The sequence below is a fragment of the Phalacrocorax aristotelis genome, chromosome 1 (assembly GCF_949628215.1).
Source record: "Phalacrocorax aristotelis chromosome 1, bGulAri2.1, whole genome shotgun sequence".
Classification (NCBI taxonomy): domain Eukaryota; kingdom Metazoa; phylum Chordata; class Aves; order Suliformes; family Phalacrocoracidae; genus Phalacrocorax; species Phalacrocorax aristotelis.
The window spans coordinates 175,056,949-175,082,364 of NC_134276.1; the positions used below are offsets into that span (position 1 = coordinate 175,056,949).

Consider the following 25,416-nt stretch of genomic DNA (forward strand, 5'->3'; position numbering starts at 1 on the left):
AATGCCTTTTAAACACTGATGGGCTCGGGCCATTGACCACCTCTCTAGGAAGCCTGTTCCAGTGTTTGACCACCCTCTTGGTAAAGAAATGCTTTCTAATGTCCAGTCTATACCTCCCCTAGAGCAGCTTTGAACCATTCCCATAAGCCCTATCACTGGATACCAGGGAGAAGAAATCAGCACCTCCCTCTCCCCTTCCCCTCCTCAGGAAGCTGTAGAGAGCAATGAGGTCGCCCCTCAGCCTCCTTTTCTCCAAACTAGACAAATCCAAAGTCGTCAGCCGCTCCTCATAGGACACGCCTTCCAGCCCTTTCATCAGCTTTGTTGCCCTCCTCTGGACACATTCAAGGATCTTCACAGCCTTCTTAAATTGTGGGGCCCAGAACTGCACACAGTACTGCAGGTGAGACCGCACCAACGCTGAATACAATGGAATAATCACCTGTTTTGACCGGGTGGTTATGCTGTGTTTGATGTACCCCAGGATGCAGTTTGCCCTCTTGTGCTGTGGAAGAACCACAGCTCTTACTTTGTGTCACAGAATTGTAATAGTTGTACCTATTTTTTGTACAATAAGTACAAGAAAAAGAAATTAGAGTAATCAAAATTAATTCAGATGTCCCACATCTCCTGGAAAATGTGTCTGCTCTAAAACATCACAGAAAATTAATGTTTGGCCTGACTGATTAATGTGAAATTCTGAATGAATAAAACCACTTTCAGCATAATCCGCTGTTATCTAATTCTGGGCTGGGCATTAACAGACAGGTGATGTCAGCTGCAGACCTCAGGGCACTCAGATGAAAATGAGCTACTGCCAGTCTTGAAGCCTGAGCTCCACTCACCAACAGAGATCCTCCTGTTAATTTTCACTGTTACTGAAGAAGATATGGAAAACCAAAAGTAAAATAACTGGGTTCCAGACAATCCAGCAGCTCCGAGGATTACCAGAAGCAATTCAAGTAGCACCTGAAATTGGTTAATGATCTAATGGGAAGCTCAGGTGCTTTCTGCACTGCCATCCATATCACTGAGAAGCTGCAGTGCCATGCTCTACACCGGTGGCATCAAAAGCAAGTTATAACCCCCACAAAATGGTAAGCATCTAGGGAATGACTCAGGTTAGAATTTTATGGCAAGTTCTCTATCTAAGAAGAAGAGATTTGAACTCAAGGTCAGCCACAAGTGGAAAAAGGCACTAGAGAATGGTTCCCAAATTTAGTTGCCATTATCAATGACGGTGGAAGTAGCAGTAACTCCTACTTCTGTTCTGTTGTAGGAGAATGCATCCAGCTGATCAAGCAGCAATAACATACCACTTTGAACTCTCTCACTGCTAGTTTGGAAACTCCTGCCTTTGGCACTATTTCTATAGTTGTAATTGCAGACATAATGCTCAAGGAAAATGTCTTGGCCTCTGTGTCGCTGGATTCAGTTTCAGGTATTTCTCTTCATCTACTGCTTGGCCAGTAAGAAGCATGCACAGGCAATATCTGGGTTCAAAAAGGAGATCAGAAATGAATTTAATCAGTGCACTGACAATTGTAGCTTAAAGTGAGTTGTGTTCTGCTCTAAGTGGACAGCAGGAGAAGTAATTCCGTGGCAGTAACTGTACTGAAGTCCTCCACAGAAAAAAATCCTACTCTGGAAACTCTGTCAGTGGAAAGGACAGAGCAACTACAGTACCGCTCCATCCATCTAGCAAGGAAGCCAGCCAGGCAGCCATCTGAAACAAAAAGTCCCAGTTAATGTAATTAAAGGCTGCTCACAAAACTATTAAAGTCTGCACAAAAGCTTCCATCACAGGAGATGCATCATAAAAAAAAAGGTGTACTTCTGCTCCATACTCAGGTCTACATCTTACATACACACAGAGTGAGAATATGTTGAGAAGCGAGGAGGTAGAATGACTCACAGAATTTTGATCTCTGGTCAACATAGATACTAAAAGCCAACAGCAACTTTAGACCATGGGGGCTAAAACGTGCAGCTTAATTATTAACTGACTCACTCAGATGTGCAGAATGATGGTAAAAGTTAAAAAAAAAGAAAAAACTTAAAAGAATAAGAAACTGAGAGATCAGTCAGCATTTTATGATTTTTTTCCCTTTGTGTGGTCAGTGCTGTAGAAGTCTGGAGAGAGACAGAGAGGAGAAATGGTTTCATCTTTAGACAGTGGCATCATTCTTGAAGTAAAATTCCTCACTATTAGATGACAGAGAGTTTAAAAAAATTTTAACTCTATAGCACCAACATTACAAATGTTCATACTCAGATAAGGTACAGAAAAGCATTTACACCTATCATGTTAATCTCTTTAAATCTTACGTATGATGTGGTTACCTATGAGCATACACACATAATAATATTTGCTTTGATCTATCTGTGTGATTGAAAATGAAAGACTAGCCATAATCAGTCCTTCAAAAAGAACTGTGTGTATGTCATAGACTGCAAGATCTTAAAAATTGGATACGTCAGTTCTCCATTAACCTACAAGGGAAGAATGCAAAAAATGCAGAAACAGAGATATTCTATGAAAAGGGCTTTTTCTGCAAGTTATTATTTTGTACAACTGCATCCTGGCCAGGCTGAATTAGACATGAACAAGAGAGAAAGGCTATGTTGTTCCAAAGGTTTTTAGAATCTAATTTAAGTCATCATGTCCTGAGTGTTTCTCCAGTTATGATGATAACAATCACAGGGTAAGCTGCAGAAGGCCACAGAAAAGAAAGAGGAAAGAGGTACAGGGTTGGTTGCACTAAAACTACCCAGCTGCCTCACCTGTGACACACTGAGAGAGCATCGGCCAATGTGAGGAATTTCTTTGGCCTTTGGTGGAAGGCTGAGTTTTATGATACAATCGAACAGGCAACTCTGGGAATGAGTTAGCGCTGTCTGTCATCTATTTAATCTAGAAATAAGACCTGGTACCACATCCTAAATTTATGTACTCTACCTCTGAAAAATATTAGCATAAAGACAATAAAAGCTTAATACCACAAAACTGAAAATAAAATATTATGTTCTAGATTCTAACTGTTATTTCTCTAAAATAAGGGCATTTGGTGCTAATTCCTGTCACAGGTACAATGCAAAGTGCTTCAAATGCCAGTTAAGCTCATTGTTGAACTAAACTGAAACACAACAGACTCTGAAAAGAGGTTAAATGGTTACTATGGTAATCCCGGACATGGTCTAAATTGGTGTTTAAGAGCTGACAGAGGAAGAAATGGAAGAAAATGACTAATCCATTTCTTTCTCGGACCACTATTTCTAAATCTTTGTCTTTAACCTTTTAAAAAATACATGTTTCTCTGATGCTTCTGGAAACCAAGATCTTTTACTTCTGCTTGGAGTGGGCACAACAAAGTGAGGAGAGTAGAGTGGCATACTATGCCTCAACCTTTTAGTGAAAAAGCTGTGGGCTTCTTTGTGAGAGCTGCTCTTTTCTTGTGACTGTTAAAACACTGGTCTCTGTTCTGAAGGTCCTTCTGATGACACTTATGATGGAGTATTTTGATACAGTCATCTGACAGCTTCCCTTAGCTTCTGATCCTGGTTTGTAACAGCAATCAGATAACGATTTTTTTCACTGTCGGTTTGCAAAGGGAGGGGAGAAAGGGAAATAAGGTATTACCCTGGACTAGTGCAAAGCTTCTGCCTAGAATTCCAGAGAGAAATGCAACTTCTGCCTCTGGGTAATGCATTCACTGATGCTGGTAGCCAGAAAAGTAAGTAAGTACATGAAAGTCTGGGTGGAGAACAATGCAGGAAAATTTCACATACATAGTGTGTTCCGAGGTCCTTTTACACCAATCAGCTGATTCTGCAGATGCATTTGCAATCCCTCCCAGATTACAGAGCTTTATAACTCGGAGTAGTCTGCGATTATAGCTGAATTCCCTGGAATGAATTCGGCAGCTTCTGTCCAAAAGATCTCTTCATAGCATAGCTTTAGCACCTTCCCCTTGAAATATACTTCAATCCATGCTAATGACTGATACATCAGCTATGTGAATGAATCACTTGCAGGTACATGGAGAATACTTCCAGCATCTAAGTGATATAAATTCTGCTTAAGTCCTTTAAAGAAGAACTCTAAGACGATTTTGATCCCTCTCAGCATCTTTCTCAAAAGCCTATGAAAACATGACTCAGAACATTGCTTTCCAAATGCCAATGTATATTTAACATCCAAGTCCAGTGCTGTTGAACTCCTTGGCTGGTCTGGACTCTCTCCTTCATTTTGAAATATCCTATACTTGAGAAATAAAAACCCCACAAAATAATTTTAAGGGGCAGAGATGGGGAATTCTCCACTACTCTTTCTCTGTAACTTCCTAAAAGGTCTTTCAGAATATGCTTTGTCTAGAATCAACATTAATATAAATATTGAATGCCAATACGCGGCATGCGTGGGACACCAGGGGATTGGGCTCAGCCAGCGTGGGTTTATGAAAGGGAGGTCCTGCCTCACTAACCTGGTCTCCTTCTATGATAAGGTGACCCGTTTAGTGGATCATGGAAAGGCTGTGGACACTTTCTAATTGGACTTTAGTGAGGCCTTTGACACTGTCTCCCACAGCATTCTCCTGGAGAAGCTGGCTGCTCACGGCTTGGACAAGTGCACTCTGCGCTGGGTTAAAAACTGGCTGGATGGCCGAGCCCAAAGAGTGGTGGTGAATGGAGTCAAATCCAGCTGGTGGCCAGTCATGAGTGGTGTTCCCCAGGCTCAGGGTTGGGGCCAGTCCTGTTCAATATCTTCACTGATGATCTGGATGAGAGGATTGAGTGTGCCCTCAGTAAGTTTGCAGATGACACCAAGTTGGGTGGAAGTGTTGATCTGCTGGAGGGCAGGAAGGCCCTACAGAGGGACCTGGACAGGCTAGATCGTTGGGCCAGGGCCAATGGTATGAGACTCAACAAGGCTAAGTGCTGGGTCCTGCACTTCAGTCACAATCCCATGCAACGCTACAGGCTTGGGGAAGACTGGCTGGAGAGCTGCCTGGCAGAGAAGGACCTGGGGGTGTTGGTTGACAGACAGCTGAACATGAGCCAGCAGTGTGCCCAGGTGGCCAAGAAGGCCAATGGCATCCTGGCTTGTATCAGGGAATAGTGTGGCCAGCAGGAGTAGGGAAGTGATTGTGCCCCTGTATTCGGCACTGGTGAGGCCGCACCTTGAGTACTGTGTTCAGTTTTGGGCCCCTCACTACAAGAGGGACACTGAGGTGCTGGAGCGTGTCCAGAGAAGGGCAACGAAGCTGGTGAAGGGTCTGGAGAGCAGGTCTTATGAGGAGCAGCTGAGGGAGCTGGGGTTGTTTAGTCTGGAGAAGAGGAGGCTGAGGAGAGAGCTTATTGCTCTCTACAACTACCTGAAAGGAGGCTGTAGCCAAGTGGGTGCTGGTCTCTTCTCCCATGTCACTAGCGACAGAACGAGAGGAAATGGCTTCAAGCTGCGCCAGGGGAAGTTTAGGTTGGACGTTAGAAAAAAATTCTTCACTGGAAGGTGTCCTGGTTTCAGCTGGGATAGAGTTAAATTTCTTTGTAGTAGCTAGTATGGGACTATGTTTTGGATTTTTGCTGGAAACAGCGGTGATAACGTGGAGATGTTTTAGTTGTTGCTAAGTAGCGCTTACACTGGTCAAGGACTTTTTCAGCTCCCCGAGCTCTGCCGGGTGCACAAGAAGCTGGGAGGAGACACAGCCAGGACAGCTGACCCAAACTGACCAACGGGATATCCCATACCATATGATGTCATGCTCAGTATATAAAGCTGGGGAAGAAGAAGGAAGGGGGACATTTGGAGTGATGGCGTTTGCCTTCCCAAGTAACTGCTACGCGTGATGGAGCCCTGCTTTCCTGGAGACGGCTGAACACCTGCCTGCCCATGGGAAGTAGTGAATGAATTCCTTGTTTTGCTTTGCTTCTGTGCGCAGCTTTTGCTTTACCTATTAAACTGTCTTTATCTCAAACCATGAGTTACCTCACTTTCACTCTTCCGATTCTCTCCCCCGTCCCACCAGGGGGGAGTGAGCGAGCAGCTGCGTGGTGCTTGGTTGCTGACTGGGGCTAAAGCATGACAGAAGGGTTATCAAACATTGGAACAGGCTGCCCAGGGAGGTGGTCGAGTCACCATCCCTGGAGGTATTTAAAAGAAGGGTAGACGTGGTGCTTGAGGATATGGTTTAATGGTGGACTTGGCAGTGATAGGTTAGTAGTTGGACCTGATGATCTTAAGGGTATTTTCCAACCTTAACAATTCTATGATTCTATGATTATTATTTTGTGTATGGATCATTAGATGCTTTGCATCAAGTGTAGGATCTACTTTGTCAGCACAGTTTAACCTCATGATGCTCCTCCACAGCTGAAAGTCCAATGATAGTAAGTATGTTTTTGACAAATAAGCAACACAAGTTCTTCTGATCTCAGAATGAATACTGTCCAGAAACACAAGGGCCCCAGCAGAGCTGAATTTATCACTGAACTTCTCCTTCTTGTCTACTATCCTCTGTATTTGAATTTAATATCTGCAAAGCCAGACAGTCTGAGATGAATCAAGACAAGTTCCCTTTTGATTTCAAGTAAGCCAATTACGTTCTTTTTGTTATAACACAAGAAAGCCTCTGACCTCCTAAGGTAGGTGTCTTTTCCAGAGAGGGAGTTAAGAAAGAGAATACTCAACAAAGGTATATAGTGGGATTGTCAGCAATTTGAGTATCAAAGGTGAAAAAAAGAAATGTGTCATTCTAATAGCCTGAAACAGGTCTGTAACTGCTCTGCTTGAGTCATATGGTTTTCCCTTTAAAATCACAAGATCTCAACATCTTCAATTTCAAGCTGAAAACAACTAACTGCTGAAGAATTTCAAATCAGGCTTGTTTATTCTCAAACTTGAGCCATCTTCCTCATATTAAGAACCTCTGTTTTGTTCCCTGTCTCACTATCAAATTCAGTACTTCTGCAAGACAGCTGTTGCACTTATGTTCAATATTGTGCACTTAGGTGAACGTATGTTCAACATTGTGCGTTTACTGTATGTAACTTTGCCACAAAATCTGAAAATTAAAAAACCCTTGTATTTAACATTTTAAAGTTTTAACTGGGTGCAAGGTGAAGTGAACTTCAGAAAACTTTAACAGCATGCAGAAAACATAGTGATCCAACATGATATGCAGCTAAATAAAGGAGACCTCACATTTTAAAATTTGTCTGACACACTGACAGAATCTCCATAGGGATAATGATACTTTCTTCTGCAAAGCACAGTGCTATCTGCAAAGCTATATAAGAACTAAGTGTTATTATTAGGGATGGGAAAGGTCTATTAGATCATCTGTCCATCTCTGATATAACAGAAAATGACAGTGATTTGCTGCTGTGATTTGACAGTGACATTTGTAAAAATGTCCTTTCCTCTCAAATCTCTGCAAGTTTCAGTGCTGAGGATTCAATAAACTAGACAGCTTACTAACTTCGTCACTCTCCAACTTTTATGAAGCATACTGAGGTATTAAATATACTAATTTCAGGCCCACTTTTCCATCTCCTTCCTTCAAATTTTAGTTTTAAAAGAAGGAAAGAACAATCTGCACGACTAGTGCACGTCAAGCTTCACAGAACTGGTCTTTCACTCCCCAGCTGCAGGATCAATTATATATTAGCAATCTGCAAGGCAGTATTGTAGCATCTCTCCTGCTTGGGATTGTGCATCATGTAGGAGAGAAGCTGTTGTCCATCTTTCTTGTGTTTTCCAGCAGATTTCCATCCAAAATATACCGATCACAACCCACTGTGATATGAGCATGCATCCATCATGTAACCTATCCATGGTAGAAGCCTCATCAGGTAATGCATGGAGTCTTATCTGATGGCAGTTGTAAGAGGTCTGCAGAACTCTTGGTGGTGGATGCTGGCAGGTTGAAGATCCTCCTCCTCATGGATGAGGGCTCTGCTTCTCCACTGCTTTCAAGGGAAAGAATTGTTTCTGCTCTTCCTTATATTGCCTAAAATTTCTTGGAATGTTTGCTAGAACAGGTTTTCAATTTAAGTGCCAATATAACAAAATGTCTGGAGGGAAATCAGTTGAAGTAGGCAGAAGGTGACTCTCAGTCTGATTCACACTGCTGTGAGCAAAGTAGAGGTCTGTCTGGCCTTCTGTACTGGAGTGATAACAGTTATTGGAGGCAGTGTGTACTCAGATAAAGTTAATGGCAGTGACATCTGGTAGATGACACAGAGGAGTAACTCCTATCATCTGTTTTTTAACACTGTGCCCAAACCATTATATGTCAGACTTGGTAAAAGTGAATAATCTTTCAGTATCTACCACTCTTCCCTCCCATGTTCTCAGTCATGAGACTGAAGGACTGCTAGATAAATCACCTCTGCATATTCACAAGGACAGCAGAGCTTAAAGCAGCCAGGGAAAAAAGATTCAAGGTATGCAGCTCATTAGTAGTGGCCTCCCCAATATTTAGCAGTCATTGTACAGACTCATACATTCCCAAGGCCCTCTGGCAGTCATACAAAATCCTTGCTTAAAGTTTTGTACCTTCAAAGCACTTCACCAACATAAATATATTAATAAGACCTTTCCCAGAAGAGAATGCAGTGGCAGAGAGATGCCATTCTAATGGCTGGGCCATGAGAGGTAGAGCTTCAGATATTTCATTAAACCTTCATCCCCTGTCATCAATTTCAAGCCCATTTAGAAAAAAGGATGGAAATTACAGAGGAGCTTTATGAGCAAAAAGAAGAGTAACTGCTCGTAAAATGATTTTGCCCCCTATGATTGCAGTGTTCATTAAATTGTATATTCTGTGATGTGCATCAACTGAATTCTACATAAAGTGAAATAAAGATAAGATTTTTATATCCAGTTTGACTGATACCACCTAGATGGTTCTTTCGAAGTGACTGCTGTCTATTGCCACTGATGGGCTTTGGTGTGTATCTTGTTTTGGGCTCACAATGAAAACATTAAGGATAGTTTTGGCATCTGATGCTTAATTGCAAACATATGTAGAATTCTAATTAGTGCTAGGTTGTTAAGAACTGACAAACTTACCTAAGTGCTGTAAGGGCAAAAAAAGAAATAAAACATGTCATTCCTCAACTATTGCAGACTATATACAGATGTGCTTCTCAGAGACAAATTAATTATGCAATTATAACATGCAGAGTAGTCTACAAAAGGCTTTTTTGTAGTAATAGAATTACATTTGTCATACATTTTTGGATGAAATCCAGTTGCTTAGGTTTTAATTCAATTTTTATCATGTTTTTTACAATTAGTAAGCCAGACTGCCATATCATGTTCATGATCACTACCAGGATACAAGCATGTGTCTATTGCCACACATCTGGCTTAGGTAAATCACATTAGCCTTCATATGCGCCGTACTGTATTTGCTAATTCTGAAGCCAGGGTACATCTTGGTCACAGCTGTATCTGCTGTGAATCCTGCAACATCTGCTGTGTCAGCTGATAACAGGTTTATGAAGATAGGACCTCTCCCATCTCTCTCTGTCCCCTATTTATTATCACATAGAATGTACTAGAATTTGTTTGGCATCTTTGCTGTGGAGCAGGGGCCGGAACACTGAAGATGGTGAGGTACTTGGCAGTAGTCAAATATGGAAATATGAATGACATTTCAAGCGAAACACAGCTCCCAAATCATTGAATCATCATCTTCGTAGAGGTTTCTTTTCCAAACTGGACTAAGGAATTATTTGAATCAGGCTCAACAGATATGATAGAAGTAGAGGACCGATAACAGACCAAAATAAGGGAAGACCTTTTGGATTAAATATACTTGGCTTACCTACATCTTGAGTAACTGGCTTCTGTGAGGTCATTTTTTATTTGTACCGTAAGCTTAGGAGCTGTTGTGGAAAAGCTACAACTATTATATAGAAAACTGAGATTAACAAAGCCCCAACTAACCAAAGTTATTATATTTTCCCATATTTATTGGAAACCTTGCATGTCTATGAGCACAGAGATGCAAAAATGAAACATGACACCTCCTGTATTATGAAAAAAATATTTAGGGAGTTGATGTAAGCACAGTTTTTCATGATGTTTTCACAGGATCATATTGCCTAGCTTCTTATAAATAAAAAAAAAACCACGCGCTGGTAGCAACTTCAAAAAGGCCTTATCAAAAAACTTTACACAAATGACAATGTTTTTTCTGCATATATAGAGCCTAAAATTTGAGGAAAGGTGAGGGAAGAGGCTCAAATGGGAACTAAGAAAAGCTACTTTCTTCTAGCTAACATCACTCTCATACTTGGGCTCTGAAGGCACAAATAAGGTACAACCTAGATTTCGTCTCTACTGCAAACTATTCAAAGCTCTTGTAATACTCTTCTAAAATCCAAATACTTTAAGAATTATTTATTTTAATTACCCTCTTCTGTTTTAATAAAAAGTTCTTTCCAAGTCAGAATTCATTTTTGGAAATAGCTCACACTGTTCAATATCTATTTCAAGCAACATTATCATTGTTTTGTATTAGCAAGAGATAAACTTTATGAAGCAACCAAGCAACTGAGTCAGGTCTTACTGTGGACATGAGCTAGAAAACTCGAGAGGCAATGTTCTAAGCCACAAGATAGATGAAACCCCACACTAACCTATACCATGTTATCTGTCAGCTACATATGTGGATACCATTGTTTATGTTCTAAAAACTTAAAGTTATACTAGGAAGGTAAAGTTCCAATACCTATTTGGCTTATTTTGTGTGTTTTGAAACAGAAAAACATGAAACACTTTGCTATCACACACAGTAGTGCAATAAAAGTCCAATTTGATACTTAATAAAGTTTGGAAGGATTAATACACTCCGATTTCACTTTTCTAGCTTTCTGGTATGCTGAGGTCTTAAAGGAACAAGGCTTTTTAAGGCCCTTTAACACCCTTACAGCTCAGGGAACTTCAAACTTCCTTCTTCTCTTTTTTTCCATTTTCATCTTTAGCTCTAAGAGTAGAAGAAAAGTGCCCCATATAGCACAGGTACCAATGTCACATGCAGTAGGAGAGGCCTGCAAATGCTGTCACTATGAAACAATGCCATCCAGAATAGTCTCAGTGGCTTTCAAATAAATAAGCAGTAGAAGAAAGCCATCTGAAAATACAGTCTTTAAAAACAAACACTCAAAAAGCAATACCAAAGTCTACTATTTTTTTAAATCTGAGAAGGCTGCATGGCTTAACATCTGCTGAATTTTTCACAACTTGTAGTCTAAATCCAATATTCACGTTTTTGTCACTTGTATTAAGGAAAGATTTCATGCAAAGATTGTCCTTTTAATTACAGAAACTAAGGTTTGAATCCAAAGCAACTTATTAGCTAAATTAGCCAATGAGAAACTCAGACTTAGATTCCTTCTTCTCCCACCAGAGAACTGAAGCATGCTGTGCACTCTATTATGAGTGGGCAGATATTATCTAGCAATCAAAAGGAAAACTCATGTAAAACTGAGTACAAAATGGTCTTGTAATAAATAAAAAGGTGGATGTGCCAGTATGAACAACCTCAGAGGATGCACAATTGATTGAGGAAATATTTCCAAAAAAGTGTCTTGTGTCCATGTCGCACTATACCTACTAAATAATGAACCCACAGGATGTTGGCACAGAGATGAAAATAAAAAGGTGATTAATATTTGAGTGAGGTGTCGTTCCAAGGTCTTTGTCAAATGCATAATTCTAATCAATGGATATTATTGCATAGTAGCTCAATAAAACTGTAAGGTATTTCAATGAAAACTTTCCATTGTCTTCAAGCACAATAAAATGCCTTGAGATGCAAACACTGAGAATGATTAGGGGCACAAAGTAGCCTAAATGCACACCACTCTCATAATTTGAATGCAAATTCTATGTACCCAAACGGCATCAATTAATGAAAAAGTCAAACTCATGAAAACTTTCCTAATATGTTGCATAAAGTATCAAAAAGATTGAAAATAGGATTAGCAAAGGAGAATGTACCATTGAATGAATATTGGAAAAGATGCTTATCAAAAATTTATCAGGTGAAGTAAGTCTGAGAAATGCTGATAACAGATGGGAGCTGTCTCGGCAAAAAGCTGTTGCTAGTTTGACTGTTTCTCTAGCTGAGGATAAAAGTGTCCCGGGGGAAAAAGCAGAGTGCTTTTCCTTACCTCTTCCTTCTCTGCACTTTGCAAGTCCCTCCACTCCTCAGTGACATGACCAAAGTCCACTGTGTTCATCGCAACCTTATATTCCCCAATGATATCATGTTTGGAGAAACGATCAAAGTCATAAACTGCCATCACTAAAGTTTTTCCACCCAGCTCGGAGTATGGCACCTGCAAAGAAGAGAAAATGACAAACTCTGTATCGGAGACAATAAAGGTCAGTCCACTACAATGTAAATCTATTTCTTTGGCGTATCAGCTGTCATCTCAGGTAAACTGAACTGCAGAGAAAATTATGAGGTGTATTTGTTTCAGAGTCACCAGACGCAGTATTTTTTGCGACCAGGCTCTGGCACTCGATAGAACAATGTGGCAGCTCACTCATCACTCCATGGCTTTTTCTCATTCTACTCCAAATCATTTTGTGGGTGATGAAACTGAAACAGGAAGCCCAATTATTTGCACTGAAGACACATGAACTTTTCACACAGTGGTGTCTTTCCCTCAATAAATCAACTGTCATCACTCAGAAATGGGTAGCTCCCAGACTGATGAAAAAACCAGAACCGGCTTACTGTATCTGACACAAAGTAATTAGACACTAAATAGTTCCCTTACAGTACCACTAACTATTACTTAGGAAGGCATATTTTTCATTATTATACCTTTCACACTGTAGACACTAAGGTGCTTTCTAAGTCACAGTGTACAGCTAGAAATTGTGGTGGCAGAAGGCCAAGTTCTGACTAATTCTCCAGCTGTTCTGATGTGTTTTGGACAGATGCTGTGGGTTAGGATGCTTATGAGTCACATTTTTAATATTCAGATGAAGATGTGCAGTTCAGGTAAGCTACACTTGAGTGGCTATCTGAAGAGGTCTGATTTAGGAATTGTTTGAATTTATACTGAACACTTGGTCAATTTGAATATATTCCACAGGCTTCAGTACACATTTCTCTATTAATTGTCTATATAAAAAGAGAAACGAAAGCATGGCATTATCATTGGCCGTGTTAACCGCTGTATGTTCCGGTCTGTTTAAACTCTAGGACTGTAGTCTTTTGTTACTGTTTGGCTTTCACTTGCTTTTTAAAGTACTTACTAATAACATGAGTATTTTTTCATAACATGTTACATAATGTTTAAAAGAAGCTTCAGCTCCAGCTTCCATTACTGAGTACAATAGTTTCAGTGGCTACGTGGTCGTGTATTGTGGCACATACTATAGCAAAATCTATTTTGATTCTGTAAATTATATGTAGCTTCTAAAAAGCTGTAGAAGGCAAATGTATGTGGAAGGCAAAATTCCAAATAATTTCACTTTTATTTTTACACAGCCTCAAAAACAGGAAGAGAAATGTTCTAAAGTTTCTTTCTCCATCAGCTTACAATACCACTTAATGGATCCTGGTCATTTGGAATGCATGAAAAGACTATGTTTATGATTATTTACTTTTTTTATCATTAACTTCCTCTCAGTAAAGCTTATTTTAGCTACTTTCATCTTTAATGAAGATCTAGCAGCAGTGCTTCCTCCAGTCACTACCTCTAAAGCAGCCTCAGCCTACTGCTTTGTTTAGAACAACCAAGGATGTCCTTAGCTCTTGTGAAGGATTTCTCCGCCTCCCTGCTTTCTGCTCTGCTCAGAGATACTTGGCCTCTTGACTTAATGCAGGTGAGACCTCAGTAGAAGGACACGTATAGGAGCGTTTTCTTGGCACAGACGTGTCATTCCTCCAGACATCCTACTTTGGGCCTGGGGAGGAACACCTCTCTCTGCCAGACTGGTGTAGTCCAGCTAGGATATCTGAGTTTCCTTTTGGCAGCACAGTGCAGGTATACAATTTGGACAGCTGGAGCCTGATGGACACCTGCACCCTGGAACAGTACCATGGACGCCTGGGAAACAGAAGTAAAAACGGGACTAATATTGGGAACCACCCAAAGAAGAGAAGGAATGAGGTCCTGGGCTCAAGATGCAATACAGCAGAAATGTAACACATCTCATCCCCATTAGCCCTTCTTTGGGAGGAAGGCAGGCAGCTCACAGCTGTGCCCTGGGGTAACAAAATGGGCCTGGGCTGCCTGGTGGGCAGCTCTGCCAAAGAGAGAGATGGGAAGGATGCCAACACAAGCTGTGCACCACCTGAAACGGGTCCCAGAAGTAAGGCTCTGCCCAAGTAAATGAGATATTGTCAGTAGTTCCCACAGAAGTTATTTACTACAGTTGCAGCACTAGTTAAATGGTCACTTGTCTTTTTCACTGTAGTCCCCAGAACAATGATAGTCCTTGGCATGCTCTGTAGGTTTTCTCTTGAAGTCAGACCACACTATCCAGGGGATGATCAGTATCATATTGGGATGCACCTAAACATGCTGTCAGGTCTCACATGGAAAGCAAACTTTCTTCTGGAGCATAAAATTTGAATATTAAAGATGTGACTTAAAACAAGTGGACATAATAGCCCAGGAGTGGATGATCTGGTTTCTAATTTGTGCCTTCATCTTAGATGACAGCATTATTGGTTCTTTCTTTTCTTTTGTGAACTGCAAGGGAATCAGTAATTTATAACACTGTTTTCTTTTAAATACTCTCTTAGGAAAGCTCAAGAAAAAAATAGCTCCGCACAAAAGATTATTTTTATGAACATCTTCAAGGGAAAAAATAAGCTTATATATGCAGTAGTAGTTCTGGCCTCCAGGGATATTCTTCTCATTGAATGATTACATAGCCTGAGTCTTTCACTGTTCCTGTTCTCAATCTGTAGCTGTCATTCTAAGATTGGGCATAGAGAGAAAGGCCTAAAGTAACAGCAGAGGAATGTATATTAGGAGAAACCCTATGAAACACGCTGTATAGTATTCCTTTATTGTATTTAATTGGGGTTTAGGTACAACTATGGTTTTACAAACCCCCTATTGACAGATACTATTGGAATGACTTAAATATTGCAGCGTAAGGCTGCAATTTATTTAATTCATATTGTACATTTATTTAATTCATATGTTATTAAACCTGAGACATGATTTCTTTTCATATGTAGAGTAGCATAGCAAAGAATTGCTATGACAAAGTCTAGCAAGATTAATCTGCCATATTGTCCTTCATCCATTTACCTTGAGTTTTAATTTATTTTTGAGGGGAAAAGAAATGGTATGCTGAAATTCATAAATCAGGCTACAAAGCTATTTAAAGAAAATGCTGGTCTAGTGAAATGTACCTGACATTTCTCAAAGTGTCACTGTTTTCTGACTTTCTTGTAAGTTTTATCCAACCATAAAAGATGGATCAGACTGTCATACATCAGGATAACTGAAGTGCCTAAAATCAAACTGTGCCTTTTACACCTACTGAGGTTTGACCCTATGTTATACCATTTTCATCACAAGATTGAGTATCAGAGGTTTCTGCACCATGAAAAATCACTACTCTGCTGTTACCAATTAACTAAGATGTCTAACTTCGTAGCCAAGGATGAGATGCATGCTGGTTAAATAAAAAGGTTTCAATAATTATCAGAAAAATACCTTGAATGTAAATTGCTCATTGAAAACAGGGTTAAGGGTCTTTCTGTGGACTTTTGTCTCATATTTCTTCTTCTTATCAGGCAGCAGGAAAACTTTCACATAGGGATCAGATGTACCACCCATATCTAAAGCAGGCAGCTCAGCTGCTTGAATAATCCCAACCAGAAGCTGAAAAGAGAGAAAAACAGCAGAATGAAATTTCAAATAGATATTTATAAAAAAAACTGTAACAGAAAAATACACATGCAGACTCTATTTCTGGTCTATGAAATACCATATCCCCCCTGCCCCCCACACCGGCTTCAAGGAAGGCAAATGAAGCAACACTATAGACTTCAGAAAACCAATTACAGCAGATGCAGACTGTACAAAGGCTGTTTTTAAGCAGAAAAGAGGTTTTCAAAGGGCAGCTGATTACAGCTAAATACAGACTTCATCTTTTTACAGACTGCAATCAAATAACTTTCAATTGCTCTCTCCTCTTGTGCATTATTTTTCTATGCTGGGCACCATGAATAGAAATCACATTATTAAACAATCAGGAATGCCTAATTTTGACTATAAAATTTGTATTCTAAATCCCCAACATGTAACCTTCCCCCCTACCAAACACAAAAAGGTGATATATCAAATGCAAATGGTCAGACAGAGCTTTATTGAAAACAATGGATCTTGCAGTCTTCCTTACAGTTAAATTTTCTTGCTATGTACACAAATGGGTTTCGGTAGTTAACTAAGGACAGCATTTTCAAAACATACCCCACGAAAACTAACCTTTGGTAACTAAATCCTCACAACAATTCGTAATCCCATTGAAAAACAGAAAAATTAGTTTCTTAAATCTCTTACACGCTTTTAAAAATAAGACTGAAGCATATTTGAAACTTGTAAATGCCTTGGCCATTTTTTAAGTGTTATAAATGAAGGCTTATGTTATGTTATGTTATGTTATGTTATGTTATGTTATGTTATGTTATGTTATCTAGACATCCCAGCTTGTATTTGGCCTCATCAGCGTACTGGAGTTGAGAGAAAACATTTTTAATCTTGTTTCATAGACACTGAACTAAGGTAAACATTCAAGTGACTCTTCAAGGTCAATCTGGAGACAAGATATGAAGAACTGGGAATGAAATCTGAGAATATTTTCTTCTAAATCAGTGCTTCAGTCACAATATATTTGCTTCCCTCATGGATGAATTGTTTAAAATCGGAAACAGAAGCTCAAACAACTGGATACAGAACAGAAGAGTCAATCTAGGATGGAAGCATCTGGATTCTGAGAGATTCCTCAAAGCTGGGCTTATTTTTACCAGTTTTAAATTCACAGTATGGCATGCATGCTTTCGCACCTACAGGACTCTCAAGCTCCATGAAACATTTTCCTTTAGCTGTAAGAAACACTTGTCCTTTTCTGTCTCATTCTTATTCTAGATGCATAACAGTCCATAAATACATGGATAGACTCAGGATCTACATCAAGTCTTTCACATGAAAGAGTGAAAAACAAGTCTATGACTTTTAGATAACAGAGTAGAAAAACAATTCAATCCCCTTTTGAAATTTCTCTCTCTAAAACTGAGGCATTGTGGTCTGCAGAGTACATCGGTCATCTTGTCTCCATTCTTAACACTGTGCAATATATTAGCCAGATTTTTGGTCTGTAGTTTCATGCCACTGTGCTATATTAACCTAACTGAATCCCCTCTTCTGATCTTTTATATCGTCTCTCCTCTGACAAATTCCAAGAGGCAACATAGTTTAAAGCAGCAAAATCAAATAGGAATCAATAACTCAATTTATTACCTTAATTAAATACTACACGCTTCTACAGATTTGTTGCTCTCCCATCGTATTACCATTTGTAAAATAGAGTTCACAAAATCAACATTTCCTTTATAAAAATCACACAGAAAGTTTGTTTTCATATTCTAAGGAAACTGAAATCAATTTTTCAGAACACATTTGCAGCTTTTCCTTTCCCTCTCTTTAGATCTGCTTATGAAGGGTCTAACATTTCATACTGATTTCATACTGATTTCAAGGGGGATCAGTGTGACTCAACACATGTTCAGGGGAATATGCTCTGGGAGTTGAGGAAAAGCTCCTTTACCACATGTTCTTGAAAGACTTCACAATTCTTTTTGCCACTTGCATTGAAAAACAAGCACCGGTAGTTAGAAGATAGTTGAAAAGACAGGCAAATACTATGTGTTATGCCAGGTCATAGCTGTGTGTAAATACCCAGCTGCTGACACAGAAATTTTTCTTAATTTTGCTTATTTCTTTTTCTTGCAACACTACATTCTCTGAACAGCATCAAATAAAGAATCTGAATGTGGAAACAAATCACAAATACATGTGGAAGTCAGTTCAGATGAAGAGGAGGAATTATCAGGGATTTAAGTTCAGTAGTAATTTCTTTCCCTAAATAGAGCAGAATGATGTGGTTTTGACTGAAGTTGTCAAAAAATGAAATGCAGGGTATGTATTCTGAAGTTCACTGAAAAAACGTGGTAGAAATTAAGAAGTCTGATGTGTTGGTGTACTTCGGTCCAAAGTTAATTGCAGTGAGTTTTGATGTGAGGCTGTGAATTGGTATAATTGACAAAAGTGATCTCAAACGCAGCAAGAACCCAGGGAGGGGAATTAAATATGAGCTAGTTCAGGATGTGGCCAGACCTGTTAAGTAGGTTGATTCTAGGTCTACATCATATTACATCGACAAAAATGTGGGTAAGCATGCCAAAGTTTGGTTTTACCAGCTTCAGAGTAGGGTACTGAAGGAATATCAGTCCTTGACTGGAGAGATTCTTCTTGTGCAACTTTTATGTTATTTTGGGGACAGACCTTTTTATCTGAACTTTTGTTTCAAACTAAAATTTTCTTGGCTAGTAGGTGTACTTTCATGGAGAGCAACAGAACCTGATGCAGCTAGTTAATAAGGCAAAGTGCACACCTGATGAAGTGAGAGAAAGCTACTCCTGGCAATCTTACCAACTTACTAAAAGACTCACTATGAATCAACTTACTTTTACATCCCTCTCTTTTTCCTCCCATCTTCTGTTTGCTTACATTTTGAATACCTGGAGGCTGAAGCCATCTTTCACTGTCTGCATGCAGACTCCATAATATAATGTGGGTTGACATTGATTGGTGATGCCTTAATATAACTGATTAATAACCATTAGCTAAAACTATGCCTTCAATTTTGATTAAAGGTGTAATATAAACTCTGAGTACATTGAATACCAATTTAGTAGTACCTCTGCCATGAATCTCCAGTCTTGCTTTCTCCCTGTACTCCATGCAAGCAGTAAAGATTTCAGAAATATCTACTGCAACTAAATGTATTATTTCATTCTTCCCTTACACACACAGAAATGAAATGTTACAGGTTGGTTGTTTCAAACCTGATTATTCTGGAAGTCATAATCCAACGAATATTGGATTTTCCCTAGTTTCTCCACTTCTTTGGGTTCTTCTTTCTCTTCCCCATCAGTCAGCCCAGTCTCAGCATCATCATCCTTAAGAGCCTAGAAAGAAGGAACGTAATATTCATAAATAAGGTAAACTCTTAAGTACCAGTTTAAGATAGACACTGTCCTTAAATCTATTTTAAAGCCATTAAAAGCAAGCATGACAGCAGAAATCCAAGTATGCAGTTTACATATATATTTATACTATTTAGGTTGCTCAAGAAGATGTTATAAATCAGCAAGCAAGCAATGGAAGTAGGAAGAAAGCTTCTTGGACCATTACAAGCAACAATTTTTATAAAACCTGAGAGTAGAAACAAAACATCAACTTGATATAAAAAAATTCTTCTGGGCTCACACTGGCTCTTAAAGAGGCACAAGGAGGCAAACATGCTATTAAATAAGCAAAGGCAAACACTCATTCAACTTAATATCTTGGCACTGTCAAATCTGGTTGTGCATGCTGTGAATTGTTTGCAATTGGCAACATGTTTCTGTAGGATTACTATGATAAAGAGCATGTGCTGTGGATGAGTTCTTCCTACAATCATATGCCAAACATTTTTCATGTTTATTTAGAATGAATATGGAAGCAAAGTTTTCACCATGCCATTAGCAAATGCATGTTTCTCCTTTTCCCTCCCTCCCGAGACCAATTTCCTTTTTATTCATTCTTGCTATAAAGCTTGGCTGAACCAAACTGATTGAAAGTTGATTTTAGTTTGCTTAGAAAGAAACGCAAAAATAAAGAAATACAAAACTGCTTACAGCTTTCTCCATTGCATAAAACCTGCTATTTTTAGAGGACACAGCAGTTATCTTAGATTTTATACATAATTGAAATACTAAATGATGTAATTATTTCTTTGCTGTACCAGAAAGCAGAAGTATTTGCATTGTGGAAAAGGGAATTCATACAATTATTAAACCATGTGAACCGTAACTAACTATGTAGATCTTATTCCAGCAGATTCTTATCCAAGTAAGAACTGAGAAATGGGCAGAAGTGATGTGACAAATAGTGAAAAATTGTGGAAAATGTGAAAATAAAATTGGGAGTGTGAAAACAAGGAATCAATACTGAGCATTTATCCAGAATTATTATTTGCATATTACAGTAAACAGTAAGACTATAAGAGCCCTATTGGGATGAAAGTTCCTTCTATATGGAGCTTCTGCTTGCAGAGAGACTATTAAGTGCAAGAATGAGATTTATTATGCTCTTTCTTTCTTCACATTGTGAGGTGGTCTGAAGAAACCTACAGCATATATAAACATGAGGTTGCTGCTGGAGCTCACTAGCTGAAGAGCTAGCATGTCTGGAAAGTATCTATACCCATGGCTGATGGTGGTTGGTGAAAGAAAGAACATGAAAGCATCAATGTTCTCACTCAGCCAGGAAGGCAGTGGGGGCCATCCAACAGTTGTATGGGTGTGGTAAGAGCAAAGATTGATCTCTGAGGTAGAAAATGTTATTTTTCAGAAGCTAGATCTAAATTCAAAAGGTCAGGCTCAAAACTGTACAGTATGAAACAATTATTTTTCTACTTTTTGAAATAAGCTAGAAATTTAGCTGGCATAGCTCAACTGAAATCAATGCAACAACATTGATTTATGCAAACGGAGGAGCTGGGTTTGAGTTAAATATCTGAATGTTAGTGAGTGATGGACTCTTTACTAGGAACATAAATTACAGTGTACCTGGATGAGATCAGTGTGAAAGGTCGGCAGTGGATGAGAATCACCTGTGGTGTAGGAAAAGTAATACTTTTTGAACTAAACCATTTCTATTTGGAAGGGCTGAACTGCCTGAAAAGAAAATGATTTTGAAACATTTTAATTGCTGAGCTGCTAGTGAGTTCCCTGGCTGTAGCGCAACATTTTTGTTAGTACAACAACAAGCGTGACGCTTCAAAACTGACAGGCTCTATGGCAAGAGGATACTGTTGGAGCAAAGCCAGTTTGAGGCACAGCCCCTGTAGGACCATACGTGGGACTTTCAGGATATGGGGTGATGTGATTACACTGAACACCTTGCTTTCACTGGTAATAAAAATAACCTTGAGGTTTTGTGATCATGAAAGAAAAAAAAAAAGATGTGACTCAATCCAGCTGAAGCAACCATATTTAGCTGAGCCTGGAGACAACAGGAAGCAATAACTCAGAGTGGGATGTTAAGTCCAAGACCCGCTACTCTGAATCATCCCAGTATTGCTCTAATAGAGGACTTCATGACACAAGAGTGATAAACATCTCCAGTATATCATAATTTCTGGGCTAAGTACTGAACTTCCTGCTATTCCATCTACTTTTGACCTGGATTTTGTTTGAGAGGAAATATCCTACAGCCATTCCTCAGGGATGAAAGGGAGAGTGCAAAAAGACCCTTCTGTGTCAATTTCCAGGTATGAGGAATTGGTAACTATTGTATCAAAGCAATAGTTACATATCCATACTCTCTCTGGAAAAATTATTTACTCTTCTGCATAGCTGATCAATCCAGGAGATGCCAGAGCTGTGGGTAACTCAGTGTGAAAAAGTTCTTACCACGACTATGGGAAATATAATGGGAAGCTAACGTCCCTCTTGCAAGCGGGGCTTTTAAGTGCAGGCAGAAAACATTACATGGTTGGGAAACTCTTCTCCACAGGTTATGAGAGGCTTATTGGAAGGTGAAAGCTATTTCCCAGGGGAGATGGAAAACATTGCACTTTACTCACATCAGCTGAGGAGCTATATGATTCTTCTTGACCTTCACTCAGAAATACTGAAGCACTAAGAAACACTAAGAATAAGATGGTGTTCAGATTTGGCCAAGGGCATTGCATGAGGGGAGGGAAGAAATGACAAATGATTATCTCTACAGCAGTCTGTACATAATAGTTTTTACCGTCAAGAGAGGAATTTGCTTTCAAACTAGAGGCCAATGTTTCAAGAAGCTGAGTTTAAGGAAGCACAGAAGTTTCTCATGTTTGATGCAGCTGCTGAGTTCCAAAGAGGAAGAAGAATTGAATTGCTTCAAAGTACTTGAAACACCCCGTAGGGATTTTCATTTTGTATTGAGATTCTCTCAAAGATCAATATTTGATGGAAGAGCACTGCAACCCTCAATTTATAGCACACTATATCACACTATATTGGATCTTACCGTTGTATTGCTACAATCAATTAAAATAAGCAGCTATATTTTATTGGTTTTAGAAAAAATAAACTATTTTTAATTATGAGCCAGCTTTTTCCTCAAGCTTCTTTAACTGACACAACTGTGATCAGTAAGCCTGGATTTAGATGCAGAGGAATATAGGCCTTTCCTTTCCTAATATTTCTTTTAATTCCATGACATTTTAAAGGCTTTTTCTGTGAAATACGCAACATAGAAATGCATTATTACATTGTGCTGGAGACCAGATTTATCTTTTCTAATTTGGGATGACTGTTAATTTCACTCAAGTGGTTTCTTCATTTCTGCATAACATATGCAGAAACACAGAACAATGAAACCTCTATATCCTCTATATCCTCTTACATGTGTATAAGTATCTGAAAAACATAGGCTTATATGTAAGCGGGTGTAGGAATGTACAAAAAAAGCGTTAATCCAATACAACCCTTACAAGGTGATACATCCACATCCAACGAAATCGGCAAGTGGGAAAAGTTGCTTTGTGCCAGGGACCTTAACAGAGCCACACAATATAAAGTGTATATTTTCTTAGACCTGGAAGACAAATGAATTTTTGAGCAACCCCTAATTTAATCCATATTTGAATGAGCTCTGTAACTAGTTCTAACCAAGGGTGCAGACACGTATCTACATACAGCATTAGTATCTGCTTTTCTGTGTGCCATGTTTAGTTAATTGTTTTCAAGCTCATCTACTCTGTCGTGGTTCCTACAACAAACGGGGCTAAATTACAGCAATCTGGGATGCACAGTTCAATCTGCTGGTTGTTTCTTCACTTCTGTTACATAATTAAGAGTGGTTTTACAGTCTCCTCTCTTCTTCTGGGTTGTTAAAGAAAATGCTTGATTTTAATTTTTTTTTTTTTGTGGTTACATCTTTTGCATTAAAAAAGGAAAGAAACCCCAAAACTGCTTGTAATTGCAGTTCTGCAAACTCCACACCTTGCAGTGGGGTTTCACATTTCCTGGGCTTCCTCCCCATCTGATTCCCCCAGCCGACAAAAGCCTCTCTCCAGTGATGGTACCCTCCTGATACTGCAAACATCTCTCGCTTCCAGCTCAGTTCCACCAAAAGCCCTGCACCCTGTCACTGGGTTTACCCCACTACTATCCACCACAAACTACAGAAGAGCTTCTGGGGATTAAAACAGCTTTATGTACACGTTCATTTAATCCCTCCCGAAACTATCTGTAGAAATTGAGGGGTTCTGCAAAGGATTTAGCACAGTCAGTCTGCTGGTTGCCTCCAGATTCCATGTATGCAGAAGCTCCAGGAAAGCAAACTGATATGAGACTCGGGTAACAAAGCTGCTGGGGGAGCAACTGTACTTCCTTGCCTCCTGTACAGCGAGGCAGAGGCCACAGTCATGTCTGAGTCACCAGGAGGATGCAAAGACCCATGAATGTGTATTTTGGTCTTTGATTCAGGTCTCAGTTATCTTCGCGTTTCGCTGTTAACACCTAGTACGTGTCACAAGCTATTTCGGACTGCAAGCAAAGTGCCTTTCATTGTCATATGCAAAGAAACACCTTCATTAACAGAGTTTTTAGGGTTCCTTCCATTCATGGGGTGGCCTATGGTGTTACTTTTAAGGAAATAAGTTACCAGTAAGCAAGAAGGAGAGATGTTAAGAAGGAAAACATAATGCTGACTGTAGCCTGTAAGTTTATTTGCTGCACAGTGCATGCTGCCATCCTGAGTTCCATCTCCACCTGCCCCATCAATCATTCCTTTTGTTCACACGGTGAAGAGGATATTTTTTTAACGTGTGAATGATGCCCAGTGTTCAGGCTTGTGCAATGCCTGCTGAGCTGAATGGAAGGAAACAATATTATTTTGTATTGAGAATGTTCTGTGCCATGTCCAACAATGAATTTATCAGCAAGGCAATTTTTCCTCCACACCTAGGAATGGCTGCATTTCCACTAATGGTGGTGCACCTCTTATCAATTTCGTTCACATTCAAGAACACCATAATTCTGTCTGGGCCAATTTTTATCCCAGGGGAAAAGAAAAGCCTTTAAAAATTCCTGGCTGATTCCCTACCACAAAGCAGAAAAGCCTGCAATTGTAGCACATTCTCTATCAGAGTCCCTCAGAAGGAAAGGCAACATTTCATTCATTCAGCATCTGCTTTCTCTCCATGAATTAATTTAAAAAGCATGTTGTGCACAGGTTTCCAGTGGCTCAGCCAGGCTTTGGTCATTGTGAAATCTACTTTGCCATTACTGCTCTAAGAGTGTTGGCCTCACACACCAGCAGCAGGCCACACCGATGCACAGAATGAGCAAGACCCCGCTGTGTCCCACATGCAATGCCTTGACATAACATCCTTGCTTGTTATCCAGGTTTTAGATGGTCTGTTGGGTTATTCAAAAGGCCTTCTTTCTTCAGGAGCTCTATGACAAGAAGTCATCATGTTCAGCTTGAGGGCTCATTGAATTGTTTGGGCGCTAAAATACCAACTTATTCTGGTGCAACAGAAGAATACAGCAAATGCTGGAGGTGTTAAATGTAAAATATGAATATATACATTCCAGTTGGAGCTGTTAAGCCCCCAAGTCAACCTGTTTTTCTTGTAGCCAGAGTTTATTTGCTGAAAAAAGATGCAGCTGATCTCAGCCTGGGGGCCTATTTTGAAAGTTCGCCCTGTGGGTCAGGGCTCTGCTTCGAACGCAGGGCCTATGTGCGTGAACTAAAACAAGTAAGCACTCTTGCAAGTACGCTAGCGTGCTCTGCCCCCATTTCCCATATGGCAGTGCTTGGTTGCGCTGAGCAGCAGGCTGTGAGTAGGAGGCAGCTTTAGGCTGCTTGGCCAGTACATGCTGCTCCATCAATTGTTCTTCATCCTCCCCAAATGAATGGCAGCAGGCCAGACGGAACCACGCTTTGGGAGAGAGCTGGCTCTTCGACATGGGGGGACCACTCTGAGTACTACATTTATTTCTGTTTGAAAAATTTGTCATACTGTATAATTATGACTACGTCTATTTAACAGTGAAAATGAACCTAAATATAGCCAGACATGATTTATTGGGTGCC

General features: G+C 39.6%; 1 protein-coding gene across 3 annotated transcripts in view; it reads right to left on the minus strand.

Moving 5' to 3' along the window:
• Positions 1 to 25,416, minus strand: part of SYT1 (synaptotagmin 1) — a 360,508-nt gene that overhangs the window by 66,612 nt on the left and 268,480 nt on the right. For 2 of the 3 annotated variants that reach the window (XM_075080747.1, XM_075080748.1), the window contains 3 exons: positions 19,125 to 19,247; positions 15,712 to 15,879; positions 12,187 to 12,354 (listed from right to left, as the gene is read on the minus strand). In XM_075080747.1, the coding sequence (XP_074936848.1) occupies positions 12,187 to 12,354; positions 15,712 to 15,879; positions 19,125 to 19,247 (459 nt within the window). The remainder of the gene's footprint in view (positions 1 to 12,186; positions 12,355 to 15,711; positions 15,880 to 19,124; positions 19,248 to 25,416) is intronic. The other variant, XM_075080749.1, reaches the window with a different exon arrangement.